This window comes from Pelodiscus sinensis, chromosome 1 (genome assembly GCF_052426305.1).
Source record: "Pelodiscus sinensis isolate ZL-2025 chromosome 1, ASM5242630v1, whole genome shotgun sequence".
In the NCBI taxonomy this organism is placed as follows: Eukaryota; Metazoa; Chordata; order Testudines; family Trionychidae; genus Pelodiscus; species Pelodiscus sinensis.
Window position 1 is genome coordinate 115710924 of NC_143052.1, and position 19651 is coordinate 115730574.

Consider the following 19651-nt stretch of genomic DNA (forward strand, 5'->3'; position numbering starts at 1 on the left):
AAAGTTGAGGATCATGTTTTCAAAGTAAGACTTTAAAACAGATTGATGTTTTATTGAGGGAATGTTTACAAACAAACAAAAAACAGTACAAACAGCAGAGTTTGCATTTTGATACAAGCATGGGTGAATGAATAGATACATCCAGGAGCCAGTTTGGGTCTAGGGTGGGGGGGGGCAGCACCCGGGAGCCTGGTTCCCTGGCCTGTGGCGGAGCGTTAGGCGTGGCCCGCAAGTGGAGTCCGCCAGTGGGGTGCCCTCATCCTCTGGAACATTGTTCAAGGCCCTTCGGTGAGGAGTGCATAGAATAGATGGATTCCATAGGACAGAGGGGTGGGGGGGGAGGGGGTTTGGAGCGTGGCTTATAAGAAGCCCATAGCGAATAATGGGGAGTCTGTGGGGCCCCGGATGTGGTGGGGTGGTGAGGGGTTGGCTAGTGGATGGGTGGTTTGGTGGGGATGCTCATTCTGTCACTGGTCCAGTAGTTTAGGTGGGTTGAGAACTAGATTTGGGGGGGTGAATGTCTCACCGTTTGCCTGGATTTAGCATTGCTGCTGAGGCGGTATGGGCGGGAATGAATGTAGGGACCCTTGGTCGGGAGGAGATTCAGGGTCGCGGGGTCTGTCTTGTGTCAGGGATTTTGTGGGAGCAGGGGGGTAATGGTTGAGCGAGTCTGGGAGTAGTATTTATTAAGGGGACCGCACGGTGTGGGAGGGCTAGTGTTTCTTGGTTGCTACTTGGAGCTTTAGGTGGTTGTTGTTCTTTAGGTCTATGTCTTGGGGAGTGGGAGGGAGGGGGAACACAAAACATCCATACACATACACCTACATGCATGCACCCATTCACACAAACTCATACCCATAAATATATAAGATGGAGCAGGATCAAAGCAAAGCACGGTAAAGTAAAATAGGGTTGATAGAAGTAGGGAAGCCAATGATTAAGCTTAAAGGGGGGGGCACTCATCCATTCGCACAAACAACTACTGTTCTGTTCCCCGGGAGTTATCCACGGATTTTGTTCCGTTCTCTATGCTAAGTGTATGTAAAGTTATGTATGGCAGATCTTCAGATACTAGAATACTGCTTGAAGCTAGATGTGGCATTACAACATGGAAATTCAAAAGATTCATAATACGTTAGATTTGTGCAGTGAACTGAAGACTATTTTATGATCACTTCCAAGATGTTTTGCACCTCAAAATGTACAGAAGTTTATTTCTGAACACACACTCAGACAGCTTTCCCACATCTTCATTGGTCTTTGAATTCTCTTGACTCTTCGGCTCTTCAAAATTTTAACTTTGAAAAGCTATGCTTTCCAACTAGCAACAGAAACTGGAAGGCTGTGTCTACACTGGCCACAATTTCCGGAAAAGCCATGCAAATCAGGTAAGTCAGGATAGGGAAATCCGCGGGGGATTTAAATATCCCCCGCGGATTTAAATAAACATGTCCGCCGCTTTTTTTCCGGCTTGGGGAAAAGCCGGAAAAAAAGCGTCTAGACTGGCGCGATCCTCCGGAAAAGGGCTTCATTCCGGAGGATCGCGCCAGTCTAGACGCTTTTTTTCCGGCTTTTCCCCAAGCCGGAAAAAAAGCGGCGGACATGTTTATTTAAATCCGCGGGGGATATTTAAATCCCCCGCGGATTTCCCTATCCTGACTTACCTGATTTGCATGGCTTTTCCGGAAATTGTGGCCAGTGTAGACACAGCCTTCCAGTTTCTGTTGCTAGTTGGAAAGCATAGCTTTTCAAAGTTAAAATTGATAAAGACATACCTCTGCTCTTCCATGCTGAGAGATTTGTTGAACTGGTCACCATCTCGATAGAACACGAAATAGTTTCAGAACTTTGTCTCAAACAATCTTTTGCCCAATTAGGGAAAAAAGCACACAAAAAAAAGTTCTAAATGTTGGCACAAATCGATAGCCCAGTGCAAAAGGGTCACAACTCAAATACAAACTTCATTCAGTGTTCAAGAATAGAGATTTTCTCAGCTTCCCCAAAATCAGTTCCTTAGGAAGGAAGACAGTTGCAGTTTGAAATGCAACTGTTTATAGAGCTGACCAGAAACACTGTGTACTACTCAAAATGGTTAAAACTTTAAAGTCTCAGCTACTGGGCAGCTTACCCTATACAGTATAACTGTGTTAGGATCAATGAAGAGTAGAAAAATATCATTTTGTTACATTGTTCATTTTGAATGCCAAGTAAATACATGTGTAAAATTCATTCTAGACATCTAATTTTTCTCAAATTGAAGGAAGGGGGAGGGCCAAAATTATAGTATGCTTGGGGCACCAAAAGCCCTTGGGTTGGCCCTTGTATAGGGATTGGGTCATTTGGACCTTACTGTGCTTCTTTCTCCAATTGTTTACCCCTGCATAAAACAAGACAGTATTGTTGTTCTGGCGTAAAACTGGAAAAAGTGAGAGACCAATCAAGCCCTTTAACTCTATCTATTACTTGACCACTCTGTTGCATATGAGAGACTGGGCTTGGAGGGACTTGGAGGGCTCTTTCTCATTTCAGACTAATAGCTAACAATGAAAATAACAAGTAATTGTCCTGAGGATGAGCTCACTGGTGTGTCAGTGTGGTGTACATGGTGTTCTAAAACCATTTTATTTTCACTTTCAGAAGAACTCCTCAATAGGGGACTGTTAGAATCCTGCACTTGCAGAATCTCTGCACATCTCATTAGCAGTGAAACAAGGTCAATAATATCTCTTAGCTGCTTGCTTTGCTCCTTCAGCATAGTGCAAACACCACTGAGCTACAGTTCTGATCTCAACTGCTGTAACTCTATGCTATGCTGTGCTGTGCTTTCATCTGCCTCATTTTCCTGGCTCTTCCTGATCATCAGCAGCATCCTTTAAATGTGATCTTGAAACCCTAGGCCAAACTCATCCCTAGGGAAACTTAATTTGAAGCCTATGGAGTTATTTCAGGGATCAGTTTGGCCTGGTATCTGAGATGTCTATGACTGTGACCTGTTCTTTCCTCACTCTCTTGTTACGATAGATGTAAAATTAGAAGTAGGAATGTGAATGTTTAACCAGTTAACCAGCAGGGGTGGGAAAGGAATGGTGGGTTCTTAGCACCCACTGGCAGCCCTGCTGATCAGCTCCTCCCACGTCCTTCCCAGTGCCTTCTGCTCACCATGATCAGCTGTTCAGTGGGCAGGAGGTGCTGAGTAGGCAGAGGGCAGGGCAAACATGGGGTACACTTGGGAGATGGTGTGGAATGGGATAGGAAAGGGAAGGATAGAGCCTGGAGGGAAGGGGTGGAATGGAAGTCAAGCAGGAGTCGTGTACCCCCAGGGAATTGACATAGTTGGTGCCTGTGTGTCTAAGACCCAGAACTCTCCAGCTCAAGGAAGTAGGAATTACTATTCTACATTCACTAGCTTTCCTACATGTTCCCAAATATCGTTCACTTTTCTTCTAGTGTTCAAACACTTCTTAGATTCAATCTACCTCCATCCTCTAAGAGTGTGTCTATTTTGGAGTGTGTAACTTCCATCTTGAGTAGACATACAAGCACTTGATTGAGCTAGTGGTCTAAAGAAGTGTATCCACAACTGTCTGAGAAGAAGGAATGGCTATATGTTCACATATGTGTCTGCAGTCTTGACAGGATTGTGCTCGGGTCACCTAGGGCACATCTACACTGCATGGCAAAAATCGAACTATGATACGCAACTTCAACTACTTCTTCCTTCGATTTCTCTTACTCCTCGTGGAATGAGCGTTACAGAAGTTGGAGTAAGAAATTATTTCAGAATAATAGCTTGCTGTGAAGACGCTCATTTTGTTATTTCAAAATAACATCAGTTACTCCAAAATAACACTGCTGGGTAGACATACCCCTAGGTTGGTCCCACCACTTGCACCATTGCAGCTGTACTATTTTTCACATCTTTCAGAGCTAACTGCATTACACCTTCCGGCTTCCCCTGTAGACATACCCAAATCTCCTAGCTACCTATTCAATTCATTCCATCAAACTTGGTTTGTTCTTTGTTTCTATCTTTTGATTTCTTGCTCTGGCTATCTCTGGTAGCTGAAGATCTTACCTGTCCAAACCAATTGTATTATCCCCTTTCTTTAAATCTTGCCTTCAGGCTGTCCTTTGTCTTTTTTTTCTTCCTTAGCTTATGAATGGATGCCTCTGAACAGTAGTTTTATGATGTCCTTTATGAAAGATGCCATATAAAAATATATTGTGGGGGGGGATAACACGGCTTGTGTTAAATAATTCATGACTTCCACTGCCAGCAGCAAACCCAAAGCAGCTCTTGTTAAGTGCCAGTAATGAATCCATATTCCTTGAAAACTTTCTGCCTCTAGAGTTACAGGCCACTTGCTCGGAGCATTCCAAAGTGCCTAGTAAAACCTGCCATGTTGCTATATAAAAAGATATTAGTTTATTTTGTGTGTGTTTGTATGTATTGATCTGGCTGTTTTCAGTAAAAAGGACTGACTGCAATGCGCAACCAGCAAATGAACATAGTGAGGCAGTTTTTATAAATGTTACTTTAAAGTTTCCTGTCTCTTGAAGGCATGAGGGTTTTAGTTTGCAGTTAGTATATTGCTGAGTTCCATCTTCATTCTCCTATGGCAGTGGTCCCCAATGCAGTGCCCGCGGGCACCATGGCATCCGCCGGGGCATTTGTATGCACCCGCCAACAACCTGGGCCGGGAGGCGCCGGCCCCAGGCACGCGACACGCACCGGCGCTGGGTGTACGGCACTCGGGCGGCCCCGGGCCCATGGCACAAGGCTCTCGGGCGGCCCCGGCCCCAGGGCACATGCCGGCGCCGGGTGCAAGGGCATCCAAGTCCCCTGGCGTGCCCCCGGACGTGCGGCCCCGTCCCTGGGCGCCCGGCACGTGAATGGCCCCCACCTCCTGGGCGCCCGGGAGCCTCTGCAGGTTGGGGACCACTGTCCTATGGTATATTTTTGTGTAATTATCTCGCTCCTACTACTCCACAGTAAACAGAAATGTCGAATAGAAAATCTAAATTATCCCTGGTCTATAATTTACACTCTCACGCTTGTGTGTGACCTTATTGATGGCTTTTTTTGTCCTTTTTTTTCATTCCAGTCTCTGAGACTCAAGGCCTGAATAGAAACTGGTTTTCGCTTCAAGTGAAGTTTAAACTATTCATTATAGAAAGGACAGAGTTATATTTGTGTAGATTAGGATCATTAGATGCCTGTATTTAGGGGGTGAATACATTCTCAATAAAAATAAGCCTCCATTTTGTCTTGTCACTGCAAATTAAACTTCTAATACCGTGATGCTGCTCTAGTGAGTTATTTTTAAAATCAAACTTGAGAGAATGCCTAAGGATTTTGAAGTGTAACAGAGAGAATTGTGTGTTACTGAAAATGAATGGCCTTGCTGGGGCATGGCAGTGCAGCATAGTGGATATGGCACAGAACTGGGAATTAGGAGACCTGAAGTCTGTTCTTTGCTCTGCCACTGACCTACTCTGTGACCTTGGACACTTGTTTGTGGCTCTTTCCCCTCTGCCTCTGTCTTGCCTGTTTAGTGGGTAAGCTCTTAGGGGCTCGTGCTGACCCTCATTATATGTTTGTACCATGTCTAGTAAAACGGGACCCCCAATTCCTCTTGAATTCTGTGAATGGTATTGTAATACAGGCAGTCCCTGACTTACGCGGATCCGACTTATGTCGGATCCGCACTTACGAACGGGGCTTTTCTCGCCCCGGAGCTCACGGGCGGCGGGTCGCTACCCGTGTCCTCCGGGGTGAAAAAAGCTTCTCCCGGTCTCCCTGGTCTGCTGGGGGGGTCCAGCAAAGCCGCTGGGGGGGGGGTCCAGCAAAGCCGCTGGATCGCCCCAGCAGACCAGGGACACGGGAGCAAAGCCGCCGCCTGGGCGGCTTTACGAGCAAAGCCTCCCAGGCGGTGAATTTGCTCGGGTGTCCCTGGTCTGCTGGGGGGGAGGGGGCGCAGCCAGTGCGCCCCCCCCCGCCCAGCAGACCAGGCTTTTGTTGCGGGACGCCTCGGGTAGAGCAGCTGGGGTGCTGCCGGGTTGGTCTTGTGGGAACCTACTTGGCAGCGCCCCAGCTGTTCTGTCCCAGGCTCCAGATTCAGCAGCTGTTGAAACTGATCAGGCTGATTCCAGGAAGCTGGGGGCAGAGCAACTCTGCCTCCGGCTTCCTGTAGTCAGCCCCTGGTCAGTTTCAGTGGCAGCAGCTGAATCTGGAGCCAGTTCTGACTTACATACAAATTCAACTTAAGAACAAACCTACAGTCCCTATCTTGTACGTAACCCGGGGACTGCCTGTACAACTGAGAGAAGAGATGTGCCAGAATGTGTTGTGTTTATAATAATGTTCTGCTTCTTATATTGTTCAGATGAATTTTTTCTCCATTTTGTAGGTGGGGTAACTGATGCAGGGGGCCAGGTTTTGTGAGGTGCTGCAGCCCCATGTACTGCTTCAAGATTGGGCCATTGATAGCCTCTCAGTCCATGATCAACTTGTGACCAGTAGGAACCGAATATGGACCATGGCATTTATTTTTTCTTATGACTTAACATGGATTTCTAACTTGATTATATTTTTCTCAAAAGCCATTAATCCACTTGATCTATTCGTTCATGACCCAATATCTGCCTAAGTAAAAGGCTTCTCTCCAAACATTTGTGCAAAGTGCATAGAAGCATGACCAAGAGATTCAAGATTTAATATGTATAATTTCCCCTGATTTCCCATAAGCTATAGTCGAGGTTGATGGTAAGGTGAGAGGGGAGGTGCAGAATCAATGGTGGAGTTAAAAGCTGTGTGGAGCCATTTGAAGGAGGCATATGAGGATGTGGGGTATATAGGAAACAGGCTACCATCACAGATCTGGAGCTAGTAAAGGGATAATGAAGACAAGAGCAGGAGATGGTGTCATGGGAGCAGTGTGGCAAGATGCATGGGCAAAGCATCAGAGCTTAATGGGAAGTGACAGGAGAGATTTAGGAGAGGCTACAGCCATGCAAAACCCCAATGGTGAGAATGAGGAATGTGTGGAAAGGGGGGGAGGAGTAGGGTTGGCAATAGCAGTACAGATACTTCATTAATCCAGTGTGGTAGATTGTGCTTTGGCACTCTACCTTTCTTGTATCTGAATCTGTACTGTCTGCCATTAATAGTAAGGAATCTTGCAAATGCACAGAAGCACTGTCAAAGGATCTTGCTATAGGTATTTATTCTGTCAGATGGAAATAGAGTTCTCCTTTTGTGTTGGTCACAAAATGCCACTTCTGCATTTTTACCTTTTGTGCCTGGAAATGGGGAGCATGTGTTTGTCCTAATTACACTGTGGGATAGGTGTAGAACATTTACTCCTAGAAGTCAAAAATCCCCAGAAGTTTGAATCCTTTGTAATTATATCTGACAGCTAGGCACTGTGCTAGTTAATGATTTAAGCTTGACCTTGATTTTCATTAGACATTCCCATTTGACAGACAATAATTCCTAATCTGCTATATACACATTCTACTAGCCCATATTTCTGCCATATATTAATGGGGCCAGTGTTTTGGGGATTAAACCCATATATCTGATTTCAGACCCTCTACATAGAACTCTTTTAGCTATAGCTACACCTACTTTCCATCTAAATTCCACACCTCTCCTGATGATTGGTAAATCTGAGAAGAATCTTGTCATGGACTACTTGGCCCTATTAGGCAAGTTTAAGCTTAGTCTTGTTCATAATTTTACAGCTACCTCTCAGCCTCACTGATGAGCTGGCAACATAGAGCTAATTGGTGATTGCAGCTTGGTGTAATGAGTATTTAATTAGAAAAACTAAGCCCAGCTGTAGTGGTCAAACAGGCAGAGGACTCTTCAAATAGAGCTATGAAGTCAGCAGCAGTGGGAAGAGCTTGGGGGGAGGAATAAAGGGAATGCCCCTCTGGGAAGAGGCTGAGGTGCCCACTGGGCAGGAGAGGTTGGAATTAGGACCTGGAACAAGAAAAAGAGACTCACAAGGAATAGAGTAGACTCCTGTCAGTGAGGCCAGAGATAGATGTAGGAGGATCCCCAGAAGTAAACTGCTGAAGTCCCTGGTGAAATGAAGCAGAAAGATGAAAGACTTTCTGCAGGGGCCAGAAGAAGGGGCCAAGAAGCAATGGAGTCTGAGAGCAGCATCAGAACTAGTGCTTTGGGCATTTGATTTAGATTTTAAGTTGTATCTTTTGTTCTAGATGGGGAGTAAACTGTTATATGATTTAACCAAAGGGCCAAGCCATAGAAAACTTAGAGAAAGGGTGGATTTTGGCAGGGACTGGCCATCATACCTAAGAAAGTCACAGTGGTGGGGGCGAGCGGGGGCAGGGGGGTTGAGAGAAGGGGAGGAGCTGGCAACATAGAGTCAGGGGAGGAGGCAAATTACTCTGTAGTGCTTTGTCTAGGCAGAAGAGGGCACTCCATAGGTGGGGAAGTGCACCTACAAACCTGTTTCTCCTACTTGGCCCAAGGACCTCTGGTACAACTTGATATGCAGAGAAGCAATATAAATATAGATCAGTCTTCCTTGCTCTCATGCCTGAAAGAGGTAACATGAATCTGACAGAACGTGCACAGGATGGCACTTGTTAACTTGTTCCAATAATCTGTCCTTGCAAAAATCAATGTCAATAACCCCTATCATTTTTTTTAATTTGAAAAAAAGGTATGATCTGGCTTTTAAGTGGCTATTACTTTGTATTATTTCACACGTTTTCATAATGATAACAAATAGAGCAAAGCTAACTCCACAAAACATTAGAAACACCAGAACAGACCCACAGCCCAGGGGAGGGCTGAAGCAATGATGCTGAGGATTGGAAACTATTTTAACAAAGCACAGGAGGATTGGAGGATCCTTCTGCTAGCAGATGATTAGAACACTCTAGGCAGACCATTCCCTAGTGAACCTTTCAGTTCGTGTAAGGTAGAGTAACCCTGTGGCTGCCTGGGATGACACTATGATTAGAGGTGGGCTCAAAACTGACTTACAACCACTTTTGCCTTCTCCGTCTCAGCAGCGCAAGGACAGCTTTGGAACTTCTGAGGGTCTGTCGCCATGTTTATGTATCTATTTGATTTGTAAATCTAGATTATCTTTTCCACACAGCCTTTAAAACCAATTAAATACAGCTACAATTTTTCATCAAGTATGTTCTATTTAGTTATATTAAGATGCTGAAATAATAGATTGTCTACAGTCTATGACGCTGGCCAGTATGGTTTCACTTTTTCCTTCATAATCCCTGTCACTATCTGTATCCATCTGTTGCTTCTTGTCCTAGATTGCAAATATCTTCAGACAGGGGCCATTTTTTAATTCTAATAGTTCAGTGCCTAGCACAATGGGATTCTCGCTGATTGCTAGGGCTTCTAGGCACCAATATAAATAAGTAATAATTCATTATGTCCTAAGTGCTCTAACTAATAACCCATAGTAAATTGAGATTTAAGTAGAGATAGCAACAGGTGCTAGAGAGAGAGAGTATGGCTTTGGGCATCTTTTTTTTATTTCCATCTTTTTTTCATTGTTGTTCCTTTTACAGAACTTGCAAGTTTTAAATCAACTACACTGAGGATTCTGTTACTCTTTTTCCATCCAGCCCTTAAAATCAGGCCATCATGGTGAAAACATCATGAACCTTTCTACGCTCAATATACTGTGCTCACATAATACAGCCTTCTATTAGATGCTTAGTGTGAGTTGCTGGAGAGTGGTGGAAAATGTGTTTATCAGTGAGAGAAAAATTAGCAGCTGGTGACTAGATTATTATTTTGTTTTCTCTTTCTCCATTCCCTCCAACCCGCTTCCAATTGCAGTGATCGTGCTTTGGGCAGTCACGAGAGCCTTCTCAAGGCAACCACCTCCATTCAGCTTCGTCTACAGAAAGGCACCAGCTATCAGCAAAGTTTGGCTCGAACGGTGTGTCATTTTTTTTCTTTCAATATGGCAGAGGAAGTTTAAATCTATTTGATCCTTTCATGTAACCATCTGCATTGATAACTAGAAAGCGGTGGTTTGCTTTCCTGAGTGTATATATGTTAATGGTGAACTACATTTGAAACTTATTCTAAAACTTTCTACTTCTCTCCTGTAATGAGGCTTACTTTATCCTTTTGGTAATCACAAAGACTATCTGAAAACAAAAAATACCTGAACATGAGAAGATATAATGTTGCCTTTGTAGGAAGAATTCAACTTTATTGGAGTTGAATTATAGTAATGATATTAGCTTGTCATTTTTCCCCACTGGGTGGTCCTTGTACATTTAGAAACATATTAAGGGTAAAAATCCATATAAAATTATACAAGATAAATCTGATCCAGATCCTGTTTACTGAAATTCTAAGTATTTGATTGTGTGTGCATGTGCATATGTGTGTGTGAGAGAGAAAATATCTCTGCTGAAGACATAGATTTATCACACTTTATATCAGAAGAGATTCCCATTTAGATTTATGATTAAACTACCCAGAAATGATTGTTGAGCTTTAATGATACTGATTCATGCTGCTAGATGTGAGTTTTATTCCCTGTGAACAACCTTGAATTCCTTCCAAACCAAACGTACACTACAAAGGAGACCTAGATGGTTTAAGTGATTTTTGACTGGAGATTGGTTGCCTATCTCCTCAGCTAAGAGATCTGCTTAAAGCAGGTAATTGGAACTACCAGCCTGAGTCTGTGAAAATTTGGGTCAGCTAACAAATTTCTAATATAAAAAACATGGTTTCTTTTCTTTCCATTTCTGAAACGTGTCCCCATGAGAATTGTCAGGTTCTGTGTAATTCATCTGCTGCAATATTTGGGGGGGAGGAGCAGCTATGAGGCCAAACATGATATGGTTTAAAAATATCTTTTCTTTTGACTTCTTTACCTTTTAACAGATAAAAGCAGAGGAAACTGTGCTATAAAGTACAGAAGTGATTCAGATACGCACTTTCTGTGTCTCATGCCTACTGTCTCCCTACTACTGTGCTATAGTAGATATCTTGTTTGGCTTCCTACTGTCAGAGAAATCAATGACAATGAGTCAAGATATATTATTAGACAGAACTGCTTTACTTATACCTATACAGTATGCCAGTTCTGGGGCAGAGGTGGTCACAAACAGCATTCAGACAATCTCTTCTTTCAGGGATCTCAGGCCAGTCACCAATGCCTGGCTCCCATGATTCAAGAACTGACTCTGTTTAAAATAACTAAAACATAGAGCAAGATTCCTTGTACTAGCTATAGCTCCCCATAGGAATCTGCTTTACAACTCTAACAACAGGATGTTCTCTTTCAAGGCTAAAAATATGCTTGCACACTAAAATATAAGATGCTATGTAAAAGCACATCTAGTGTGCTTGCTATAACAATATTTATCTATTACATAGAATATCTGAGACTTAATTAACTTTTTTAAAGTGGTCTGGGATCCCTAAATATGTAAAGCTGCCTGGAAAGTGGCATGCAGCCACGGAAACTGTCTGTCACTTTGAAGCCATTAGGTAATAAAATATTGGCCTTTGAAATAAATAATAACCTGGTCATGGAGTTGTGGAAGTGTAGGTTCTGAGTAATCTGATGCAAGTTATTCAGAAATATACTGCATGTATGATTTATTTTTTTTTATTGCATAGTTAAAAACTAGCAATCACTTAAATGAAACGGTTAACTAAAAATTCCAACCCATTCCAGTGAAAATTGTACTGGCTTTTCCACCTTGATTCATCTGAAAATCAAGAGAGAATTTGTTTGAGGACACCTTGCTCACAAAAATGGAAAGAGGGTGGGATAACAATAGTTCTATCAAATCAATTTAAGTGAAATGAAGTTAACCATCCCCCCACCTTTTCCCATTCTCTCTCTCTCTCTCACTCACTCACTCACTCACTCACTCACTCACTCACTCACTCACTCACTCACTCACTCACTCACTCACTCACACTCACACACACACGAACGAAATCCCAAGTAAGAGCAGAAGACAGAAGGAAATGGGAAGTTTTGTTTAGCATAATGAGAAGTGAAAATGCGGGAATGGGATCTGACAGGTTTATTTGTAAAACAGGGATGTTACAATCCCTCAGAGGGCCAATAATACAGTAATATTTAAAATTGTTTAGTAAATGCACCAGCAACTTTTTTGTAAAGATGCATTTTCTCCTGGTGTTGGAAGCTGGTATTCTGTTGTGATGTATTCAGAAGGAAAGAGGAAATTGTCTTGAGCCAAGAAATGAAAAAGGAAAAATCAGGCCTTGAAATCATAGGCATTTTTCAGCCCATGGATGACCTTTGGTGTGGTTTTTTTGAGAGATGAGTTTTACCAGGCACAACTCGCTTGAACAAAAGCTTTAGTACCTGAATTTTCTAAGCATCAGATTCTCTTTAGTTATCCAAATAAAGGCAGTATAGATCCCATTGAGTTAATTGTCGTGATGTCAAAATATTGAGGCCCATTTACAATGCCCATATGGGACATTGACATCAATGGGAAATTTGCATGTATTCTACACTTTTGAGATCTTGAGACTGTCAAATATTTGTGCTTGGGGAGGGTATAATATTTTCCTCACAAATGATTAAACTAGTTTAGAGTAGTGGTAAAATAGTCGCTATTTGTCCTCTGATCTTCTGTTTCATGAGAACTGTTAGCAACTTAGGATATTAAACATTATTGTTTGAGCAATGGTTCCAAAATGCATCTACATAAACTCTAGTAAGTGGAAAAACTTGCCCCTTCTTGGAGTTTAGCTTTATTCATGTAAAGACCTCTGAATGAGAGAAGACAAAATCTAGTCCAAGACTACACCACAAGTTTGGCTGCCTTCAGAGTTCCTCTCTGAAAAGTGTTCAGCCCACACCTGCTATTGCCTCTCTGCAAGCCATTGTACCTAGCACAGTAGGGGGCAACTATATTTACCTGTGTCTCCATAGGTTTGTGTAGATGCGGAGCCTGTCAGCCATGGATTACCATTCTCAGCTAATGGGAGCTGCAGGAAGCAGTACCCCAGTCCACACTGCTTCCCGCAGTTCCCATTGGCTGGAAATGGCAATCTGCAGCCAACAGGAGTTGGAAGTGCTCATACTTGCGATGGCGCAGGTAAATACAGTAGTGGCTAACCCTGGTGAACTGCTGCAGTCTTATTGCCCACCCTTGACCTAGCATCTACATGTGGGGGTACGAACCACAGTGAATGCTCACCTGCTATAGATTGGTTTGGGGGAAAATGCTACCAACCGCGGAGATGATTCTTGCTTATGTGGACTGTACCAGTATTAATGCTGATAACACTGTAGTAGAAGTGCTATGTTAATGCCTGTGTATTTACAATAAAAATACCCCAAAATTGAGAGGAAATGAAGTCATTTATGCCAGTTTTATTATGAGAGATTTATTTTTTTGTTTTGTAAAATAATTATTGCATGTTTAAGAAAGTCTTAATGATACAATGATATGGAAGCCTTTTCTAATGTTGAATCATCCCTCATTTTGCTGCAGAGCTAAAATCTATGTCTCATTAATATGCACAAAGCCTTCTCCTTTACTGTTCTAGTTTGACAGGTCTAAATTAGGCTTAATATACTGCAATGCACTATGTAGGCCAAGAGCAGAGTCAGTGAAGCTCTTGGCATTTACCACCTCAGACATAGTTACAACTACCTGGTAAAATTATCGCTAACGAACAAAAGTAATCCTTAAACTTTGATATTTCAAGCGGTTAATAACAGTCTTGGAAAGCAAAAGAGCAGTGCTCATGATGTTAGAAAACATTTGTTGTCTCAAAGAATTCATAAACTATCAATAGTGTACAGTAGAGATTCACCAGGGATGGTGAGTTTTACGATACATTCAGGTAAATTATTAATTAGCCCTTGATGATAACTGATATGGATGCGAGCTCTCCAGGCCTCAGTTACTAATAGGAGCTGAGAACATTAACAGCTATAGAGCTAGCATAAGTCATTGAACCAAAGGTCTCCTACCATCCCTGGGGAATACTCGCAACAGTGGACGCACTTAAGAAAAGAAAAGGGTTCTGCCAAAAGGCAGTAATGTTAACCAGAGTAACAGTCCCGGAGGAAGCTATAATTAAACAGACACAGGCTGTACTGTATGAAGCCATTAAGCTTTCTCTGTTTAGACCCCGTCCTATGGTGATCTGTGCCCTTCCTCACACATACTAAGTGCCCTCATATCTAAGGCCTTACCAAATTGATAGTCAATTTCATGAATATCAGATTTTAAAAATCATAAATCTCATAAATATGATAATTTAAATATGGAATTCTATAGTGTTGTGATTGTAGGGCTTCTGACCCAAAAAGGAGTTGGGGGGGGGGGGGTTGCTGCAAGGGGAAGCTGTGGTACTACTAACCTTACTTCTGATCTGCTGTTGGTGGCTGCTGTGCATTCAGAGCTGGGCAAATTGAAAGCAACAGATACCAGCTGGGAGCCCAACTCTGAAGGAGCGGCCAGCACCAGCACAGAAGAAAGGAAGGCATGGTATGGTAATGCTGCCCTTACTTCTGCTCTGCTATGGGCAGGGTGCCATCTTTAGGGCTGGATGCCTGGCCAAAAGATGCTACTCTGGCCACCCAGCTCAGAAGGTGTAGATGTAAGGGAAGTAATACTGCAACCCCCCTAAAATAACCTTGCAATCCTCTGTAACTGCTTCTCAGGCCAGGACTCAAACACTGGCCTCTCTTTATATAGTATAGAATAAAAGTAGCCAAAAGACCAGATTTCACAATCCGTGTTACGCATTTCATGGCCGTGAATTTGGTAGGGTTCTACTCCTATCCCATTGAAATCAAGGATATGAAGCAATGTTGGTCAACTCTCAACATATTAGTGTAAGACTTCCAAAATTTGCAGCTTTAGTGTTCTCAAACTCTGGACTCCAGGAGAGGAGTCTTTATCTGAGAATCTCAATTCATGGTTTTTTTTTTGTAAACAAAACAAAGGGTCTAACCTTCATGGTTTTTGAGAAAAGCCTGAGTATATGATTGACACACACAGACTCAAAATTCAAAAGGCCAATAAAAAATAACCAACCTCAAATAAACTCACTTTAAAATCTAATTTTAAAGCCTTTCGAGATTTTTTTGAGTGCCTGACTCATTATTTTTGTAATCCCTGGTATTGGCAATACTTGGAGTACTGTACACATCACAGGACTGGGCCCATGATGTAGGGGTGGCTTGGCCACATTTGAATGAGTAGGTGCAATCTGGCACAGAAGGTTGCAGTGATTCTTGGCTTAGCTCCTTGTTTTTATTATTTTTGTAGGTGCAATTGAATGATGTGCCCATGCTAAGGCTGCCCTGACTATAAATTTACCATATTTATGAGCTCAGTTAGAAGAAGTTAAGTGGGCCCATATACACTCTCTATATCTGTCTACATTTAGGACTGTACAAATTTATACATGCCCGTACTGCTAGAGCATGTACCCCTTGCCACACATGTTTGCTAGGCACGGGTATACACTGGACACAGGATTACATGTGTGTACACACTATTTATTGTGAAATTTCATGGGTAATATCCCAGAATCCTGTGTGTCATGAGACACTAGGAATCTCTTTGCTGAATTGCTGGAATTCTATGAGCAATGTTTTTGTTTCATGTAAACTGCTCTGTATCAGGCTGGTTTGTGGGAGGGAGCATTTAAGCATTGTTACAGTAACAATAAAGGTTTTGGGAGGGACTTACGCATTCCTTCCTCACAATTCTGTCAGATATCCTATCTCCCCACTCTTATCAAGTGACTGCTCCAGTGTCATGACTGCTTGGCTATGCTTGCCAATGATGGCTGTTTTGTGTGGTTTAGGGAGTCATTAAAGCACTGGGTGTCAGGTTTCTTCACTCTTAGTTTTGTTTCCTTTGTATTCTCACTTAATGCAAAGACATGATGATGTTTCAGTTAACTTGCTTCCTGATTTTCATTGTGGGGCTCTGGAGAGCAACAGTTATTTCACAGGATACTTTGTGGTCCTATAATCAGCAGAGATCTGGACTCAGCAGTTCGTCAGAGCTGCCTATGTTGCTTGCCAGCTGCATGCTGAGAACTACCTTGAATGAAAGGAGGTGGTCAAAAATTCAAGCATCAAAGGAAGGCAGGAAAGCTGAAAAAGTATGGTGGATTTTGATGCTGTTTATCAGTAAATATGGTTCCCTTCCCACTGTCACTCATATGACTCTTATCCCAAATGTACTCCTTAAAAGGAAGAAGATGCAAATTGAAAGGGACAAAGAGTCTTCTACTCTGTGTAGCATGCAGGTGTGGATTTCTGAGAGAATGTTTTCTTCCTATACTGCTAGAGAAAAAAATCCCTGCCCCATCCTCAACTATCAAAAAAGCAGGAACCTGGAAAACCCAGACTATAAATTGAAAGTGAAAGACTGGGAGCAAACACAATCTGAGATTGAAATATCTTGAAGTTTGAGTGTGCTTGAAATCTAAGACTAGCTAGGAATTTTTCCAGTGGCTCCTAGTTTTTTCCTAATGAAAGAAACCATAACCCTGACCAAAACTCTTCCCCAAATCCAGGCCTGGATTGGAATGCTCTAGCATCAGCCCTTTTCCACTTGCAACCAAGTCTTTATTTGAAAAATCTCCAAAATGATAAGGATTTTACTCAAGAAAAGCTTCTTGCTTTCCAAAGTGAAGCTGGTGGTGTGACCAGCTTTGAAAGTTTATCGAAGGGCTCAAGAAAATGCAAGCAAGGAGAAAAAGGTTTTTATCAATCTTTGATCAGGGCCAAAAACAATAAAAGAATATTATGAAGCATCAAACAAATTTATACCACTTAGATACTTCATGCCACCAATAATGTAATTCTTTATGTGTTTCTTTTTCTACAGCATGAAGATGATCAAAGTCAGTTCAGTGTGAATCAGCTGCTACAACATGCATGTATTTGGAAAGTGTCTAGGTAAGAATGTTAGTAGTTGTGGTGTTGCACATAATAACTGTGTATATTAACTTGTCAACATCTAGATGTCCTGGGACCGTGATTTCATCTGCACTTATAAGCTAAGCAGAGCCAGGCTTTAGTTTGTGCATGGATGGGAGAACCACAAAAATAACATAAGATGCAGCATGAATCATTGCTGGCCTTTCAATAAATACCTCTTCTGATAGTGAGTCAGCACTGAGCCAATCTTGTATCACCGTGTTAGTGATCATGATGCTGATGAAGGTGCTTATGACGGGCTACTGGGCTAGTTTCAGTATAGCTGGCTATAGTGCTCCCTGCACAAGTGACTCATGTCAGCACTTGGGAGGCACACTGTCCCCCTAGATCCATGCCAACATTTTATTTTCTACATGGGGTTCCCACACATGCCCCCTGCCTGTACCTTTGATAGTCCCCCTTCCCTTCTGCACACGCACACACACACACCATGTTCCCGTGGCTCTCTTCCATCTCTAGCATTTATTTTACAAGCACGTTGAGTTAAACCCTGTTATAATTAGTCTTGTTAAAACAGGATTTCACTATAAATCTATGAGAATAACATTAAGTAGATAAAAGCCATTATCATACAGCATTTATAGCAGTGTTTAGATCTTAAAAGTCTCTCTATGAAAAAGAGAACTTAAAAATATTACAGTTTTGGTGGAAAAAAAATTCCCCCGCCTCTCCTCCCTGCAAGTTTCCTGAATTGAAGAAGTTGTAATTTTCTCATGCTTCTGTTCATAAAGACAGAATTTTCAGAGCCAAATATGTATATACATACAGGGATAATGGCTTCACTCTTCATAACACACTCTTTGTATTGAGGTACAATTTTAACAAGCAGAGTTACAACATGGTTCGATATAGTGCTAGGGCTAATGTGTCAAGGACACCCAGCAGCAACAGATCTCTTCCTCAACTTTCACTGTGCTCCCTCTGAAGGAGTGAGGAATATTTAACTGTTTATATAACAATATTTAACTCCTGTAGTGTGTTTCATCCACAGATCTCAAAGGCTTCGTCTACACTGCAGGGTTTTTGTGCAAGAAGCCTTTTGCAGAATAGTTCTTGTGCAAAAACTTATTGCACAAAAGCGTGTCCAGACCTCAAAGCGCATCGCAAAAGCGATGTGCTTTTGCACAAGAGAGCATCCACATTGCATGGACACTCTTACGCAAGAAAGCTCTGATGGCCATTCTGCAAATGGCCATTATAGCACCTGTGCTTTTGCCTCTAGGGATTTCTTGTGCAAAAACCCTTCCAGAGCATCCAAACCAGCCTTTTTGTGTAAGAGCTGTAGTGCAAAAAGGAGTTATTCCTCACGGGGAGAAGAATAACTATGCCAGAAAAAGCCCTCTGTTCTGTCAATTTTCTTGTGCAAAAACGTGCGTAAGGTATGGATGCTCCGCCCGTTTTTGTGCAAAACCAGTTGGTTTTGCGCATAAAACTTGTAGTGTAGACCTAGCCAAAGTGTTTTATATGGAAAGATAAATTCCATACGTCCCATTTTACAGATGGGAAAATGAGGCAGAGAGAGGTGAGGTGAATTGCTCAAGGGCACATTGAAGTATATGGGATGTTTTATTTAATTTCTTATAAGCATTCTCAGAATTTCCATCCTTGACATATGTGACATGTGGGCTACACATTTTTGCTAAATCAGTATGTCTACTGCTTTTCACATGTTATGCTGTCATGACTAGGGTGGGATGGAAAACAAAAATTCCAGTTTACAAAATGTTTCCATTGTGACACATGTATACTTTTTTGATGGGGAAAAAATGATTTGTTGAGACATTCCAGTGATGATAACTCCTTTTCTTGTGATACGAAGTTTTTGGTCTCGACAAAGGGATATATGAATGATGCTGACTGCTTACAAAGTGTGTGCAACTCAGCCGGGCAGACTTGTCTTATAGTGTGAATTATTTCTAAGATGCCCTCCTTTGCTCTTCTTAATAGCAATTTCTCTGTGCGCAGCCCCATCATAATGAAATGCCACATTGTGATATTTGTGTCATGATATGGCAGAATGAAACAATGTCTTTGTCCAGGCAGCCAAATTGATTAAGATGGGCACCCTCTCCCTAGCTCCCATGAAGAATAATGAACAAATGACTTCTTTAGCTGTTTATCAGTTGGCCTCGGATAAACTGAAGAAAATGGGCAAATGAGCAAATTGCTCTTATAGACACGTGGATAGCTAATGAAATAAATCAGTATATCCACTGGTGGTTGCTGTACTTCCATCCCTCACTATAATAAACACCTGGAGTTAAATTCAAACTTTATGTGAGTACCTGGACATTGATGGAGTTGTATTCACTTACAAAAAGGCTAATTCTGGCCCATCTTCCTCAACATCAAAATGCCCTTAAATGCAACAACATGCTGGCTAACCTGATGGGTGTAGTTGGATACATTTTAGAAGTCTATTAATTAATGGCCTATTGGAAAGTAAACCTGGCAGTACTCCACAAGATGTTCAGTTGTCAGGTAATTAAAAAATTAATTGATTGTAAGGTCATGTACAGGTTTGAGTGGAAATCAACATTGGAGGGAGAGTGGTCCTCACATTTCACTGCTTTATGTTGCAAAACCGTTCAAGTATTTTTCAAATTTATTATTTCAACAGTATCTCTTTTTTTTTAAATGTACTTTTC

The 19651-nt window shown here is 42.1% G+C and overlaps 1 protein-coding gene across 1 annotated transcript in view; it reads left to right on the plus strand.

Moving 5' to 3' along the window:
* Positions 1–19651, plus strand: part of PIK3C2G (phosphatidylinositol-4-phosphate 3-kinase catalytic subunit type 2 gamma) — a 296240-nt gene that overhangs the window by 21687 nt on the left and 254902 nt on the right. Inside the window, exons 6-7 of the mRNA XM_075897746.2 lie at positions 9851–9953; positions 16891–16961. Coding sequence (XP_075753861.2) covers positions 9851–9953; positions 16891–16961 — 174 coding nt within the window. The remainder of the gene's footprint in view (positions 1–9850; positions 9954–16890; positions 16962–19651) is intronic.